The sequence below is a fragment of the Acinonyx jubatus genome, chromosome D4, assembly GCF_027475565.1.
Source record: "Acinonyx jubatus isolate Ajub_Pintada_27869175 chromosome D4, VMU_Ajub_asm_v1.0, whole genome shotgun sequence".
NCBI classification, from domain to species: Eukaryota; Metazoa; Chordata; class Mammalia; order Carnivora; family Felidae; genus Acinonyx; species Acinonyx jubatus.
In genome coordinates, this window is record NC_069391.1 from 20857368 (window position 1) to 20874370 (window position 17003).

The 17003-nt window shown below is 38.2% G+C and overlaps 1 protein-coding gene and 1 pseudogene across 3 annotated transcripts in view; one reads left to right on the forward strand and one right to left on the reverse strand.

The window, feature by feature from the left end:
* Nucleotides 1-17003, forward strand: part of FKBP15 (FKBP prolyl isomerase family member 15) — a 55090-nt gene that overhangs the window by 10166 nt on the left and 27921 nt on the right. For all 3 annotated transcript variants that reach the window (XM_015075977.3, XM_015075986.3, XM_053204764.1), the window contains exons 3-10: nt 3687-3771; nt 4220-4289; nt 8028-8102; nt 8431-8529; nt 11339-11488; nt 12272-12340; nt 14085-14231; nt 16491-16633. In XM_015075977.3, the coding sequence (XP_014931463.1) occupies nt 3687-3771; nt 4220-4289; nt 8028-8102; nt 8431-8529; nt 11339-11488; nt 12272-12340; nt 14085-14231; nt 16491-16633 (838 nt within the window). The remainder of the gene's footprint in view (nt 1-3686; nt 3772-4219; nt 4290-8027; nt 8103-8430; nt 8530-11338; nt 11489-12271; nt 12341-14084; nt 14232-16490; nt 16634-17003) is intronic.
* Nucleotides 11749-11870, reverse strand: LOC113592913 (uncharacterized; annotated as a pseudogene).

Genomic DNA, 17003 nt, shown 5'->3' on the forward strand with positions numbered 1-17003 from the left:
TATTTATCCAAGGGATACAGGTATGCTGTTTCGAAGGGACACATGCACCCCGATGTTTATAGCAGCACTATCAACAATAGCCAAAGTAAGGAAAGAGCCCAAATGTCGATTGATGGACGAATGGATAAAGAAAATGTGGTGTGTGTGTGTATATATATATATACACATACATATACATATATGTATATATACACACACACATACACACATACACAATGGAGTATTATTCGGCCATCAAAAAGAATGAAATCTTGCCATTTACAACTACGTGGATGGAACTGGAGGGTATTATGCTAAGCGACATTAGTCAGAGAAAGACAAATATCATATGACTTCACTCATATGAGGACTTCAAGAGACAAAACAGGTGAACATAAGGGAAGGGAAACAAAAATATGAAAACAGGGAGGGGGACAAAACAGAAGAGACTCATAAATATGGAGAACAAACTGAGAGTTACTGGAGGGGTTGTGGGGTGGGGGATGGGCTAAACGGGTAAGGGGCACTAAGGAATCTACTGAAATCATTGTTGCACTATATGCTAACTAATTTGGTTGTAAATTAAAATAATAAAATTAAAAAATTTTTTAAATAAATAAAAATAAAAGTAGGGATAGAAATAGAATCAGGAAGTCTCAGGAGGGAGCCACCATATTTTTTAACTCTGCAAAAGCAACAGAAGAGGGAGCTCTATGAAGTTAGGAAAGCCACTTGAACCCTATCTCCTTCTAAAAATTCAGAAAAGCAGATTTCACGTTAAAATGAGCAGTAGGAACTTAGCAGAATCCAACTCCATGTAAAATTATAAGAACAAAGAGAGCAAGAAACAGAATAATATCCGTACAGTGAGAGCTGTAGAGATTCTGTGAGAATGTTTCTCAAAAACTACCACCACCTGTTTAAGAAAGTAATGTAAGACATGAAATGAGAATTAGAAAATCTCAGAAGTAAGTGACAAGACTCAGGCAAGAATTAGAGACATAAGAATTATTTCAGAAACGAAGGCTAAACGAGCAGGAACACAAGAATGAATACAAAGAGCAGATCATGCCTGAAGAGAAACAGAAGGTTAACAGAAGGACATTTTTAAACAATAAAAAATTTGAGAGATAAAAATGTTCCAAAAGAAAGTGTGATAAATATTAAAGATGGCAAAGAAGATCCAATACGTAGAGAGAGAAAGAGAGAGAGAGAGAGTGTGTGTGTGTACACAGGAAGGAAAAAAAGGGGGGAAAGAACAGACTTTAGAAACTATAGTTCAAGAAAACTTTACTCAAAAAAAAAAAAAAAGATTTGAAAGTACATATTAAAAGTCCTTGTCAGTGGGGAATTCAAGAATCTGCAGTACTGATTTCAGAGAGGAGGAAGTGCTGAGCCAATAAGATCCCACGATTGTGAGCACCTGACTTACCTTCTAGCAACTCCGTGAACAACCTTCCCTTTCCAGGGCATTAGACAACCAGAAGAGTATTGTGGGAGAAGCTGAACTAAGCTTCTATCCTAAAGGAGGATGCTAGGCTGATCTTGGGCAGACAGTAATTTTTCTCAGCATTTCACACTTGTCCTAATAACCTGCCTCTGACCTTAGTTACTTTTTTTCTTACAGCTTATCAAGAGAAAAATATTATTGTAGTGTTACATACAACTGGACAGTAGTGGTTGAATTAACAACTATGTTGTAGGTTTTTACAAAATAATAAGGAAAACATGAATAACAGGACAGTAAGCAAACAATGTAAGTGGCAATTCATCTAAACAAAACAAATGACCATTACAAATCTATAGAAAATATTCCATCTCTGCTTCATTGTAATCAATAAATGCAAATGAAAACAACAATGACATGGTATTTCCCTTTTTCTATTGCCCAGCTTCGTTGGTAAAGATTTAAAAAAACAGCCCCCTCTTGTTAGCAGGGGTGCAAAGCTGGCATATTCACACTGCTGGTAGGGGTGTAAACTGATGCAATAAGGCATTTGGGCAGGACGTAACAAACCTTTAAATGTTTTACACTTCTTCACTCCATAATTCCAGTTGTAAGAATTTGTTCTAAGAAAGTAATTAGTGGTACATACAAAAATGTGTTTTCAGGATGATCACCATAGCATTATTTATAATAGAGGAAAATTGGAAACAGTCCAAAGAAATGTCAACTAATAAGACATTGAATAGGTTCTGGTAGAGTCATAACGTAGTATTTTATGTAACCACCAAAAAGTATTTTTAGGATTATTTTATCTTTGTTTTGGACAATGCTTTAAAAGAAATACTAATACTAAGTAAGAAAAGGAGATTGTCAAATTGGAGTATTAATTTTGTATAAAAAAATATAGAAAAACTGTCTTGAAAAAGGAACTAGGAATAAATACATCAAATTATGAACTTTTATTTTTAACTGGTGAGACTACAGGTCATTTTTATCTTCTTTTTCCATTTCTGTATTTGCCAAGTTTTGCATATTACAGAGTACATGCATTCTATAATCAGAAAAAAAGATGTGTCAATATTGTTAAAAAACAAAATTCAACTGAATAAATTTTAAAGATCTTCCTGACTTTATTCAGTGATTCATAAATTGGGCAGCCTCCAATCTAGCAGATAGAAAAGAGCTCTGAGGAGCTGAAGAAAAAGGACTCTTACGGAGAGAAGGAAGTAGGAACGAGGAAGTTACAGGAGGCAAAAAAGCAAGATCGCTATTGCAGGATTACTTTCCTTTAGTGGGTGGCAGGGGTCTATTATGCAGATTGTCTGACTTGTGCTGAGCTGGGAATTCCTGATTAACTGGTTTAAGATTCCGTTTCAGGGAGAGCCAAAACTATGAGTTAGTCTCCGTTTGGTGCCCTGGGGCTTTAGCATAAGTGACTCCATTTTAAGCTTGCCATCTTTTTAACAATACAAAAAGAAAGAAAGAAATCAAGCAAGGATACTTTTGAAAGTAAGTTCTTGGTTTCTTGTCTTTCCCAGTGTTCTCCCCACATTCATGTGGTGAGTGTAAATATGCAATTTTCTCTTAATATACTGTTTTATTTAAAAAATTTTTTTTAATGTTTATTTTTGAGAGACCGAGCGTGAGCAGAGGAGGGGCAGGGAAAGAGTGAGACACAGAATCTGAAGCAGGCTTCAGGCTCTGAGGTGTCAGCACAGAGTCCAACGCTGGGCTTGAACTCACAAGCTATGTGATCATGACCTGAGCTGAAGTCAGATGCTTAACCGACTGAGTCACCCAGGCACCCCTAAATATACTGTTTTAAAACACTAATGTTACCCTGTACCCTGCAAAAGTTAAATAATGGATATGACCTGAATATCATCATAAATTTTCTACCCCAAAATAAGGGCAGGAGAAATAACTTTATTTATGTTTATTATAGCTGGCCAAATATTGGAGAAAAGAAAGTAGATGGGATAGGACCTTGCTGTGTTTGGAGTGGAGGCAGAGTCCTGGATTCTAGTCCTAGGCTTGCTGCTATCATTGTGTAAGACACTGGGGTGCTTAGAGCCTCAGTGTCCTCATCCCCAGATGAGGTCATAGGGTTGTTTTGCAGATCAGATAAGGCTAATGGTCATGAAAGCACTGTACCACTTAACTGTAAAATGTAAACAAGAATTTTGAAGCCGCTTTAGTGGTTAAAATCAGTTTCAGCAAAGACATGAATGACATCTTTTGTTTTTTTCTTCATCTTCAGGAAATCCGGCAACACCAAAACCAGCACCCAGTACAACAGGCACTTCCACCGTATTGGTTGCAACAGCAGTCCATGCGTATCGATAGTAAGTAGCTGAGAAGGAGTGCTCTCTGCAGTTGGGGTTAGGTGCCCATCTTTTCTCAATAAGCCTCTGTTCATTGTGAAATAAACTGCAGTTAGGCTGCACAGTCCTTCCACAGGCAAAGTATCAGTAATGCTTTTGAACATTTCAGTTCGAGAATTCGGTATGTAAAACCCTGAAAAGCCGTTATCTTGTATACCTTGTGTACTAGGAAGTGCTTGTACCCTCAACAACTGCCTTCTTAAGTGCTGAAAGAAAGCCACTTCACTGAGATATTATGAATAGATATTTAGAGAGTAAAGAAGTTGTAGAAGAGCTTTAAATTACGAACTGCTCACCTGTGTTGTCTTCTTGAGACTGAATGACTAGATTCCCCACTTCTACATGGCAGAAGAGAAAGCTGAGTTTAAAGAATTATTAGTAATACCTGTTATTTTTCTTGCTTCTCTAGCACAAATGGTCAGTATGTAAAGCAGGGCAAGTTTGGTGCTGCAGTCCTGGGGAACCACACAGCCAGAGAGGTGAGAACTCTTGTGTGTTTTCAGGTGTCCCAGATCATACTGTTGAGCTGGTTTGTACCTACGCTTGCCCAGTGTTTCACGTATCAGAGGATTAGAATGATTGTTTGTTTGTATTGAATGTGAATTTTTAATACAAGGTACATAGTAATAGTTATAGTCCTGTCTTGCTTACTATTGTGCATTAAAACAAAGCAACCATTCAGTCTTTTAAGTTTGACCTTTGTGTTACGGAACTAGCTTAAGACTTTGGAGAGTTTTAGAGTAAACCATTTACTAAGGACAATCCTTTGTTAGGTAATGAACAACACTTAGTGTTCTACTTAGAGCATTCTGTCTTTACACCTGAATTAATGACTGGTGTTTATCCTTTGAAAGTTTGACAATGAGTTGGGTAGTTGATCACACAGAATACTATTGGTTTGGATCAAAAAGAAGATATGGCTAGCAGCCCTGAGACTTGATTTCCTTGTGTGGGTTGTCTCTAGCTTCAAGTTCTGCTCCAGAACATTTTAAACATTGGTGAGAGCAGCCTAAGAAATTATGGAATTTCAGAGGTCCAGTGAACTAAGGGCCATGCTCCTGAGACACTCAGAGACCTGGATAAGATGGCCTGTTCAGGTAACTAATGTAATAGACAACACTCATTTGTATTAAAAACAAACAAAAAAGTCTAACTGGAAATTTGGAAACACATAAAAATCGTGGGACTAGAATAATGAACCCCCAGAAACCCATTACTAGGTTCTAACAGTTATTAATCTTGTTCATCGTTTTCTTTTTTTTAATGTTTATTTATTTATCTTGAGAGAGAGAAAGAGCACATGCTAGGACGGGGCACAGGGAGAGAGAGAATACCAAGCAGGCTCCATGGACAGCGTCACAACCATGAGATCATGACCTGAGCGGAAACCAAGAGTCAGACACTCAACTGACTGAGCCACTCACGCTCCCCTCTTCTTAGTTCATCTTAATTCCAGCCTGTCTTCCTTCTTCTTAGTCTTATTTTGACTACATCTCCAGCATACAATTTTACCTGTAAATACTTTAGTATATATCCCAAGATCTTTTTCCTAACATAACCATTATTCAATTATCACCTAAAAAAACCCACAATAATTTTTTGATCTTATTCACTACCAGCTAGTGTTCAGATTTACCTGATTCTCTCTCTCTCTCTTTTTTTTTTTTTTTAAGTTTGTTTTAATCAGGATCTAATAAGGTCCATACATTGTAGTTGGCTACCATGTCCCTTAAATCTTCCATTCTCTCATCCAGAGGTACATAGTGTCTAACTATCCCTGATTTGGTTATGTAGTAACCATCCATGATTATTATCCAGATGTATTAATTCATTAGGAGTTGCCATTGGATTTTAAAAATCTGGTATTGAGACTCCACCAGCCTTCAGCCCCGATAAGATGCAGTAGGTTATGGCAAGCAGCAATTCCCACTGCAACAATTGTAAAAAAGCAGATAAATTGCAAAAATTATATTTTAAAATTCACTGGAGAGCTCTAGAAAAGATGTGGACTAGAGGAACTAAAATTTCAAACAGGGAAAAAGCCTATGAGCCAAGTATTTCCTTCTCTTGGTTCTTTTGCTGATGTGCCTAGGGGTGGACCAAGCATCAGGTATGGCCCAATCAGAGAGACCTCTTGGGGGAAAGAGATACTGCCAGAAGCTAGAGGAGCTCCAAACACAAGATTAGTTTTTCCCCATGGGACATTTGCAGAATTCTGGGGTGGCGTGGAAATCCAGGGGCTGTGCCAGAAAGGCAGAGGGAAACTTCTGTCATCTTGTGGTGCATAGGAGATAAAGTCCTACTGTAGGGGGAGTACCTGTAATAAACAGCAAGCAACAACTTTCATCTCAATACATTTGCTAGATTTTGAACTTAAGGGGGAGGAGAACCCAGCTCAGAATGTCTGATGGGCAGAACTTTCAGGACCAAGGAGTCAGAGACCTTCTAGGTTCTTAATCAAAAGTCAGGGAAGATAATGCTTGAGATAGAGACAACCCAGAAGTAGACCAACTCTTGATAAATCTATGAATCTTCCCTAACTAGTTCAGCCTATAATTGGATTGGATTGAGGTGATCAGCCCCTCACTCTATCTGCCTAACATAGGATAAGGAAAGTACTTTCTGGTACCAGATTGTATGTGAGCCCCCAAGTTCTTCCCTCCCCTCTGGAATTGAATTGTAATTATTTGCTTAACTATGATTTTGTGTGTATGTGGGGGGGGGGGGCGGTGGGGTGGTAAATATAAATGAAACAAAATATTTTCAGGAGCACCTGGGTGGCTCAGTCTCAGTTAAGTGTCTGACCCTTGGTTTTGGCTCAGGTCATGAACTCGCAGTTTGTGGGTTCCAACCCCGTGTCGGGCTCTGTGCTGAGAGTGGAGCCTGCTTGGAATTCTCTCTCTCTCTCTCTCTCTCTCTCTCTGTCTGCCCCTCCCCTGCTCGCTCTGTCTCTCTCTCTGTGAAAATAAATAAAATTATAAAAATTAAAAAAGAAAATATTTGCCGTTTTAACCATTTTTAAGTGCACAGTTCAATAGCATTAAGTACATTCATGATACTGAGCAGTGTTCACCACTGTCTATTTCCACTTTTTCATTACTCCAAACAAAAAACTCTGTCACCTTTAAACAAACTTCCCATTCTCCCTTCCCATATCCCCTGGTAATCTTTAATCTTTTCCTTTTTTTAATACTTATTTATTTTAAGTGAGAGGGAGGAAGAGGGAGGGGCAGAGAGAGAGAGAGAGAGAGAGAATCCCAAGCATGCTCTGTGCTGTCAGTGCAGAGCCTGACGGGCTTGATCTCACAAACTGTGAGATCATGACCTAAGCTTAAACCAAGAGTCGGACACTTAACTGAGCCAACCTGGCATCCCTCTAATTTACATTGTCTCTATGAATTTGTCTATTCTAGATATTTCATATAAGTGGAATCATACAATATTTGTCATTTGTCCTTTTATGTCTGGCTTATTTCAATTAGTGTAATGTTCTCAAGATTTATCCATGTTGTAGCATGTTATCAGAATTTCATGCCTTTTCAGGGCTGGATAATATTCCATTGTATGTAGGTAACACATTTTGTTTATCCATTCATCAGTTGAATTTTTGGTAGTTTCTCCCTTTCAACTGTCATGAATAATGGTACAGTAAACATTGGTGATTATCTGTTTTCAGCTCTTTGGGCGATGCGCTAAAGGTGAAATTGCTGTGTCTTATGGTGATTCTGTTTAGCTTTTTGAGGAGCTGCCAGACTGTTTCCACAGCAACTGTACTGTTTTACATTTTCACAAGCAGTATGTGAGGGTTCCAATTTCTCCAATACCTTGCCACTGTTTCATTATTTTTTTTTTTTTAAATGGCCATTCTAGTTGGTGTGAAGTGGTACTTTTTTGTGGTTTTAATTTGCATCTCCCTAATGACTAATGATGTGGAGCATCTTTCTATGCACCTGTTGGCCATTTGTAGATCTCTTGTCACCCCTCATACCAATGGAAACACCGACAAAATAAAGACATTGCTAATTACAGTAAAAGAATAAGGCCAAAATGAGAAGCAGTTAAAATGGATATAATTTAAAATCGAAGCTTTCAGCAATCAACTGAGTTTTGAGTTTCATGCCTCTTTGAAGCACAGCCCCTGACATCTTACTGCTGATTTTGTATTGCCTTTTAACTTCCGTTCTCTTTTTTCTCTGCCTATCTTTACTTGAATACAGTATAGGATTCTTCTTTATATCAGTCAACAACAGCCAGTTACTGTTGCCAGGATTCATCTGAACTTTGAGCTCATGGTAAGACTTCCCATGTTGGAATCATTAGCTCCTTTGGGAAGGGTTTATAGGAGAGATTGGTCTGTGCGTACCTGGTAGGAATTAGATCTACTATTTCAGCCCCTGGACGTCTGTGTGGATGTCTTAACAGAGCCTATCAAAAAAGTCTCTTGCCTGCCTTCTGGGAAATGGACCTAGGGTGGTTGGTGGAGGGCAGGAGGGAAGAAGAAAGTTCCCTATGTCTCTTTGGGTCCACTTCAGTCAAGGCCCTTCTCAGTGAGTTTAGGCAGCCAGATGATGCATTGTGCTACCTGTGGTTGGGTTATCCTAGTATCTCTCCTTTCCCCAGGTTCGGCCCAATAACTATAGCACCTTTTATGATGACCAGAGACAAAACTGGTCCATCATGTTTGAGTCGGAAAAGGCTGCTGTGGAGTTCAATAAACAGGTAAAACCATCTTATTCTTATTGTGAAAAGCCAAACACTAGTTTGGATTTCTCTTGATTTAGGAAACTAAATGGAAAACTTATAACCTGCTATGTGTTGTTAGTGACAAGCATAAAAAAAAAAAAACACTAAATTTGTCACTTGAGCTTATTGTGGCTCAGAGAAATAATAGGAATGTTTATTGAAATTGCTTGAAAATATGACTTTCAGAGCAAAAAGGCTTAATGCAAACTTTTTTTCAAACATTTTTCACTTTATAAATTATTTTAAGGGATAAATAAAACTATCTTTCAAAAATAGTGTTTCAGAAGAACAATTTTATAATGTTATATGATCCTTGTAGAAAATTTAGAAAAGCATTTTTTAAAAAATCACTTGAAATCTTAGTGCCCGAAGGAACCACTATTAATATGTTAGATTTCTTTTTTATTAAAAAAAAAAATTATGTATTTATTTATAAGGTTTTTTTTTTTTTTTACCATTTTAATTTCTTTTTGAGAGAGCGCAAGTGGGAAGGGGCAGAGAGAGAGGCAGACACAGAATCCGAAGCAGGCTCTCAGTTGTCAGCTGACATGAGCCTGATGTGGGGCTCAAAACCATGAACTGTGAGATCATGACCTGAGCTGAAGTCAGATGCTTAACTGACTGAGCCACCCAGGCGCCCCCCTTATTTATTTATTTTTAAGTTTATTTATTTATTTTGAGAGAGAGAGCGTGAGGGAGGGAAGGGCAGGGAGAGAGGGAATCCCAAGCAGTTTCTGCACTGCCAGCATGGAGCCCAATGTGGGGCTCAAACTCACGAACCATGAGATCATGACCTGAGCTGAAACTAAGTCAGAAGCTTAACAGACTGAGCCACCCAGGCCCCTGTTTCCCTTTTTCTATGGGTAATATATGTAAATAGGCATACTCCTTTAAGAGTTAAATATTTTGCTTATTTTTTTTTCAACCTTTTTTTTTTTTTTTTTTTTTTTTGGGACAGAGAGAGACAGAGCATGAACGGGGGAGGGGCAGAGAGAGAGGGAGACACAGAATCCGAAACAGGCTCCAGGCTCCGAGCCAGCAGCCCAGAGCCTGACGCGGGGCTCGAACTCACGGACCGAGAGATTGTGACCTGGCTGAAGTCAGACGCTTTAACCGACTGCGCCACCCAGGCGCCCCTTGCTTATTTTTTTTAACAATGTATAATGCGTTTTTCCCCACCTCATGAAAAGTTATTTGGAAACATTGTTGAAAGCTGCATAGTATGAATGTTCTTGAATTTATTTAACCATTCCCTTACTTTTAGACATTTAGGTTGTTTTCAGTCTGACATGATACTGTAGCAAGCATTGTTGTATATAAGTCTGTGTCTTCTTTTTTTTTTCCTGATTATTTACTTGCGCTAGATTTCTAGATGTGGAAGATTGTGTCAAAGAGTCCAAATATTTTTTGGTTCTATAGACAATTTGGCATACTGCTTTTCAGAGAGATTATAATATTTCACATTCATATCTGTTCTCTCACTGTACCTTTGCCAACATTTAGAAATCACCTTTTTCTTTTAGTCTGGTTTGCTTGGTAAAAAATGATGTCTCATTGTAATTGATTGCAATTATGAAATCTTGTTTTTTAACTCTATTTATTTTGAGAGAGAGAGAGAGAGACTGAGTGAGCAGGGAGGGGCAGAGGGAGAGAGAGAGAATCCCAAGCAGGCTCAGCACTAACAGTGCAGAGCCTGATGCAAGGCTCAAACTCACCAACCATGAGATTATGACCTGAGCCAAGATCAAAAGTCGGATGCTTAATTGACTGAGCCACCCAGGTACCCCATAAAACCTTTCTTTTAAGAAAATGAGTAGCAAATTTTTCATGTGTATCATGTTTTAAAATGACCATAATTATTCATGAAGATGTGTCTGACTCTTTTGTCTAAGATTTGTGCTAAGATAATATGACTAAATCTGTAAGTAGTGAAGATGCAAATTCTGGGAATGCAGCATGATTTTGTAAATGGCCTTTTTTCTAGTTTGTCTTTAGAAATGCCTTTTGAAAGTGTTTTAGAAGCCCTCCTTTCTTTCCTAGGTTCCTGAACACTGAAATAATAAAATCATCAGAGTAATGCTAGCTAATGCTTTTTGTGTACTTACTATTCTTTGCCAGGCACTGTGCCAAGTGCTGTGTTTGTATTAACTACAGATACTCCAGACACAACTACAGATAGTAACTACAGATACAAATACTGTATTTGTATTAACTAAGTTGTATAACTTAACTGCAGAGTTTTTATCTCCATTTTACAAAATAACCTGTATGAAATAAGGTTCACAGAAGTTAAGTTATTTGGCTGAGGCCATAAGTTATTTATTTATTTTTTTAAAAAAAAAATTTTTTTTCAACGTTTATTTATTTTGGGGACAGAGAGAGACAGAGCATGAACGGGGGAGGGGCAGAGAGAGAGGGAGGCACAGAATCGGAAACAGGCTCCAGGCTCTGAGCCATCAGCCCAGAGCCCGACACGGGGCTCGAACTCACAGACCGCGAGATCGTGACCTGGCTGAAGTCGGACGCTTAACTGACTGTGCCACCCAGGCGCCCCGAGGCCATAAGGTATTAAGTGGCAGTTGCCCAGGTCTGTACCCAGACAGTCTGACTCCAAAGCCTTACTCTTAAGCACTTTGATTCCTGGCAGGATTACTGACTTCAGAGTGGTTTATTCCTAAACACGTAATCAGTTTTGTTAGTGGACAGCACTGTTTAGAAAAGAGCATTAACGATAATATTTCCTGAGCTCGAACTAAGTTTATGCTGCTTTGATTTCGTCTCACAGGTGTGCATTGCCAAGTGCAATAGCACCCCCTCCCTAGATGCAGTGCTCTGCCAGGACCTCGTTGTAGTGGAGGGCCCTGCTGTAGAAGTTGGAGATTCTTTGGAAGTGGCCTATACCAGCTGGCTCTTGCAGAATCATGTGCTGGGCCAGGTAAGGAAATGTAGCCTGCAAGTGCTTTTGTAACTGAAATAGCATGAGGGCTCTTCATATGTAAAGCATTACTGCTGTGAATTGCTGCTCTTGGCAAATAGAAATCTTTCAGGGACCCTGCTCTGACTGCTTTTGGTGTATAGTCATGAAATGCTAATATGTTCAATGTGTTCGGTGCCACCTGGTCTCATCTATTTAGAATGGAAACCAGTTTCCTCCTAAGTATCATTTTTGGTAATGGTTTGTGTGTATGTCTTTGTCCTTCTATACTGGTTTCAAACTTGAATTTATTCTCATGGGATTAGGTCTTAAAACTTGTATTAGCAATAATCACACCTCAGATAAACCTCATTGGCTATGATACTGCCAACTGCACAAAGCTTAAAACTTCTTTTTAGACTTTCCTAACAATTGTTTCTTTGTTTTTTTGTGTGTAATAGATACTGGAAATAGAATGGACTTTTGTGTTTTAATATCATTAAGCTCTCAAAAGCAGTATGATGTGATAGAAAGAACTTTAGACTCAGTCAAAAAAAATGAACATTCAAGTCCCAATTTAGCCATGATGTGGTCCCTTCTTTTTGGGTCTTTTAAGAACTCCCTACCCCCCCCCCCCCCGCCGCCCCTGCCCAGTATATTTGACATTCCTTATTCCAGGAATACTGTGCTGATCTATATTGACTATCACATTATTTTATTTATTTATTTATTTATTTATTTATTTATTTATTTATTTATTTATTTGGAAATTGGCTGACCTCATTTACTTTGATCAAATTGCAGGTTTTGGATTCTACTGCTAACAAAGATAAGCTGCTTCGCCTGAAATTAGGATCAGGAAAAGTCATCAAGGTACAGTGTTAACTGTGTTCTTTGTATGACTGTATTAGTTTCAGTGGGCTTAATTTAGATTAAATTTGTGAAATTTCTAGCCTGGGTGCATTGAGTCCAGAAAGGTGTGGTTAAAAAGTAGGAAAAATAAGTTCCACTTTATCTGGAAAACTACATGGGAAAATTTAACCTATGAGAATACATTGAAGATGGGGACATTTTTTTTTTAATAATTTTTTTTTTTTTTAATGTTTATTTTGAGAGAGAGAGACAGAGTATGAGCTGGCGAGGGGCAGAGAGAGGGAGACACAGAATCCAAAGCAGATTCCAGGCTCCGTGCTGTCACCACAGAGCCTATCGCGGGGCTCGAACTAATGAACTGTGAGATCATGACCTGAACGGAAGTCGGATGCTTAACCAACTGAGCCACTCAGGCGAAGATGGGGACATTTCTTTAATTCCTACTGTTTCTTTTTCATTGTGTTACTGTGAGGAAATTATTAAGTCCTTCTTGTAGCCTCATAGGGAGAGAAGTGAAACTGTTTCTTCTAGAATTGTATCATAATGGGTGATTTTTATCTGTCTGAGATGCTTTGAATCAGCATTTTCCAATCGTTGTGAGCAGCTATGATATAGCAGGCAGAACACTGGGATTGGAGTCTGAGGACTTGGGTTCATACTGTGAAGTTTTTCTTTACCAACTGTGCAAGTGTTTTATAAAATTCAGAGTATTTTACAAATGTGGGCTATCATTGTGTCAGGAATGTTGAGGTGTTACAAAGTACTCATTGGTAAAAGTACTCATTGCCACTCAAGTGACAAAAAGGTTTTCGGTTTTCTTCATAGCTTTGTTTATCACTCCTTTTCTTAGAATCTTTTGGAGACTTTCTTATAGATCATAGGAGTTAAGGCCTGACCTTTAAAGCTAGATAGATCTAGTGTTACATCTTGGCTTAACAATTCACTAATAATTTGATCCAGGGTTAGTTACTTAAGCCTCTATAAGCCTCAGTTTTCTTATCTGTAAAATGGGGATAATGCTTCTAACCTTATGAGGTTATTTTAGGGATTAAACAACACAGTCCAACTAAAGCAGTTACCAGAGTACTTGGAAAATGTATTTAAGGAATGATAGCTTTTATTTCTCTCTTTTTTAAAATTTATTTATTTTTTACTTTACATCCAAGTTAGTTAGCATATAGTGCAACAATGATTTCAGGAGTAGATTCCTTAATGCCCCTTACCCATTCAGCCCATTCCCCTCCCACAACCCCTCTAGCAACCCTCAGTTTGTTCTCCATATTTATGAGTCTCTTCTGTTTTGTCCCCCTCCCTGTTTTTATATTATTTTTGCTTCCTTCATCTCTTTGTATCTTAAAGTCCTCATATGAGTGAAGTCATATATTTGTCTTTCTCTGACTGACTAATTTTGCTTAGCATAATACCCTCTAGTTCCATCCACATAGTTGCAAATTATTTCTCTTTTAATACCATTCTCTCCTCCAGTTTCTCTCGTTATCTAAGATAAACGTATTTCATCTAGCCCCAAATATGCTGGCTTTTACAAGTGAATAGAAGCAGTATTCTAGATATTCTTATAACCTGTGGGGGGCGGGGTGGCAAGGGGAATAGTTGATCTCTCTCTAGGATCTTTAGAGGTCCAAATCTGAAAGTGTGGATGAGAGGATCCTAATCCCAGCACTTCATTTTGTCTTATGAGAAGGCTTGTGTCTGATAAGCTTTTCCTCTTGTCTGATTCCTGAAGGCCTGGGAGGATGGGATGCTGGGCATGAAAAAAGGAGGGAAGCGGTTGCTTGTCATCCCTCCAGCCTGTGCTGCCGGGTCTGAAGGGGTAACCGGATGGACTCAGTCGCCAGACTCAATCCTGGTGTACGAGGTGGAGATGAGGCGGGTGAGTGAAATTGTGCTGTTTTGTGTTTGATGAGTCCTTTTTGCCATTAAGTAAAATGAATAAATGTGTTTGAAAAACAAGTTCAAAGACTTTTTATTTTATTTTTTATTTTTTAAAGAAATGGTATAGTTGGAAAGAGCTACAGCTTTGGAATCTAAAGACCAAGGTTTATGTCCTTCCTGGTGCTCTGTTGAGTCTAGAAGAGGTAGTGACTGAACAAGTCAGTTCTCTATACTAACTTTTTTACTCTGTCTGTAAAATAGTGGTTCCTATCCAATGTACGTGATTTTTGCTTTAGTATTTCCATGGCTACAAATTTAATTTATTTTGTCTCTATGTTTACATAATAATGCAAAGATATCTGTACATAGAGATACTTAGCTTCCTCTCTCTGCCACGTTGTTTATAATAGTAAAAACTGGAAATAACTTAAATATCCATCATTAAGCAACTGGTAAGTTACGGTTTTTCATGGAGTGGACTTTTATGCATTTCTTACAGAATATGCAAAATCTGTTGTTAAGTGAAAAAAGCAAGTTGCAAATTAGTATGGATAGTATGATCTCGTGTGTGCATGTGTATGTAAATATATAAAATATTTATGAACAAACATATATAAAAATGTATATACACAGTCATACACATGTACATATGTATGTCTGTATCTATACAGATAGATACATGTATATTGCCCATATCTTCATAGGAAATTTCTGGAATGTTAAAAAAAATGATTAAAAGTGACTTTTTCTGGGGAATGGAAATGGAGTTCAGAAACTTTTCTTTTGTACATCCTCCAAAATTTTTGTCGTGAATATGTAGAATTTCTACAATAAAATTTGTAACAAATTGTGGTTAAATAAATTAATGCTCCCCTCCAAAAAAAAAAAAAAAAAAGACCTTGTTTGCTTTTACATTGTGTTTGTTAGGTGTGCTAGTGTTTGTGACTATAAAATATAATATAGAAAATAAAAATTATGATTATCTTCACTGTGGCTGTTCTTTCTGCTGCAACCAATGATATGCTTTTCTTCTCAAGGACTTTCCTAATTGAACCCTTTATCTCTGCTGAGTCATTCCAGCCTTCTTTTACTGATGTGCTTTGAGCTGCCTTTTCCACAGCTTTTATATTCTGAGTTTTCCTTTGACTTTGAGGAAGTCATGATTGGTCTTGGATAACAAACCAGGGCACCTGTGTGGCTCAGTTTGGTTAAGCGTCTGACTTCGGCCCAGGTCATGATCTCACAGTTCGTGATTTCAAGCCCCGCGTCAGACTCTGTGCTAACAGCTTGGAGCCTGGTGTCTGCTTTGGATTCTGTGTCTCCCTCTCTCTCTGTCCCTTCCCCGCTCACACTCTGTGTCTCTCTCAGTCTCTATCTAAAAAATAAATAAACATTTAAAAAAAAAAGATAGCAAACCAATTTGAATCCATTAAGACTGGCATTTTGTAACCATAAGAAAAAAAAACTCTATATTACTAATAATCAATGAATTACAAATTGACATGCTTATTAAATTGACCAGGCTGATACAGAATGATAATACCCAGTGTGATGAGCATCAAGAGAACATTACACACTACTTGTGGAGTAGAGAGAGAGGAGTTCACCCTTTGTGGTGTGAAATGTAGTGGTGTATACCAAAAGCCTTAAAAATGAACATACCTTTTCTCCAACTGTTTAACTTCTGGGAATTTATACTTTGGGAAAGACTATGTGCAAAGATATAGATAAAAAGTCATTCATAGAAGTATTGTTTATGATGTGACAGGGAAATTAGAAATGAACTGGATGTCTAACAACTAGGAATTGGTGAAATCAATTTTGTAGCAACATATTTAAGACTTCGGTTTCCATAGTCTTTTAGAGACTTTTTCCTGTAGATAATAGCAGGTATGGGTATGACCCTTGAAGTTAGACATACTCTTCAGTAGTTAAAAATGATGTTGTAGATTGGTAATTTAGTAACATGGAAATGTATTACTGAGTGAGCAAAGCAGGTTTCAAAACAATATGGTCCCTTTTTTGTAAAAAATATACAAACACATAGATGTGAAACACTGCACAGACTCTAGCAGTGTTATTGTGTCGTGGTTGGATTACGGATGATGATGATGATTGGCTTATCTACATTTTCTGATTTGCTACAAGGGAACAGGTAATGACTTGTGTAGTGAAGAATAAGTAAAAGAAAGGAGGGCAGAGAAGGCAGGATCTCTTTTTTTGTAGCCTGTTCCACCTGTGGTTGATCTCTTCCCAGGTCAAGTTTGCCAGAGATTCTGGCTCTGATGGGCACAGCGTTAGCTCCCGCGATTCCGCTGCCCCTTCTCCCATACCAGGTGCGGACAGCCTCTCTGCTGACCCTGTTGTATCACCACCTACATCGGTGCCTTTCAAATCAGGGTAAGATCCTGAAGTTGTATCATGCTTTTTTATTGTCCATAGAAGCGATCCGTAGAGGGGTTAAGAAATAAGGTGTAGTTGCAAACTAAAATAATTTTATTTATTTTTTATTTATTTATTTTTTTATACTTTTAAAAAAAAATTTTTTTTTTAACGTTTTATTTATTTTTGAGACAGAGAGAGACAGAGCATGAACGGGGGAGGGGCAGAGAGAGAGGGAGACACAGAATCGGAAGCAGGCTCCAGGCTCTGAGCCATCAGCCCAGAGCCCGACGCGGGGCTCGAACCCACGGACCGCAAAATCGTGACCTGAGCCGAAGTTGGCCACTTAACCGACTGAGCCACCCAGGCGCCCCTAAAATAATTTTAA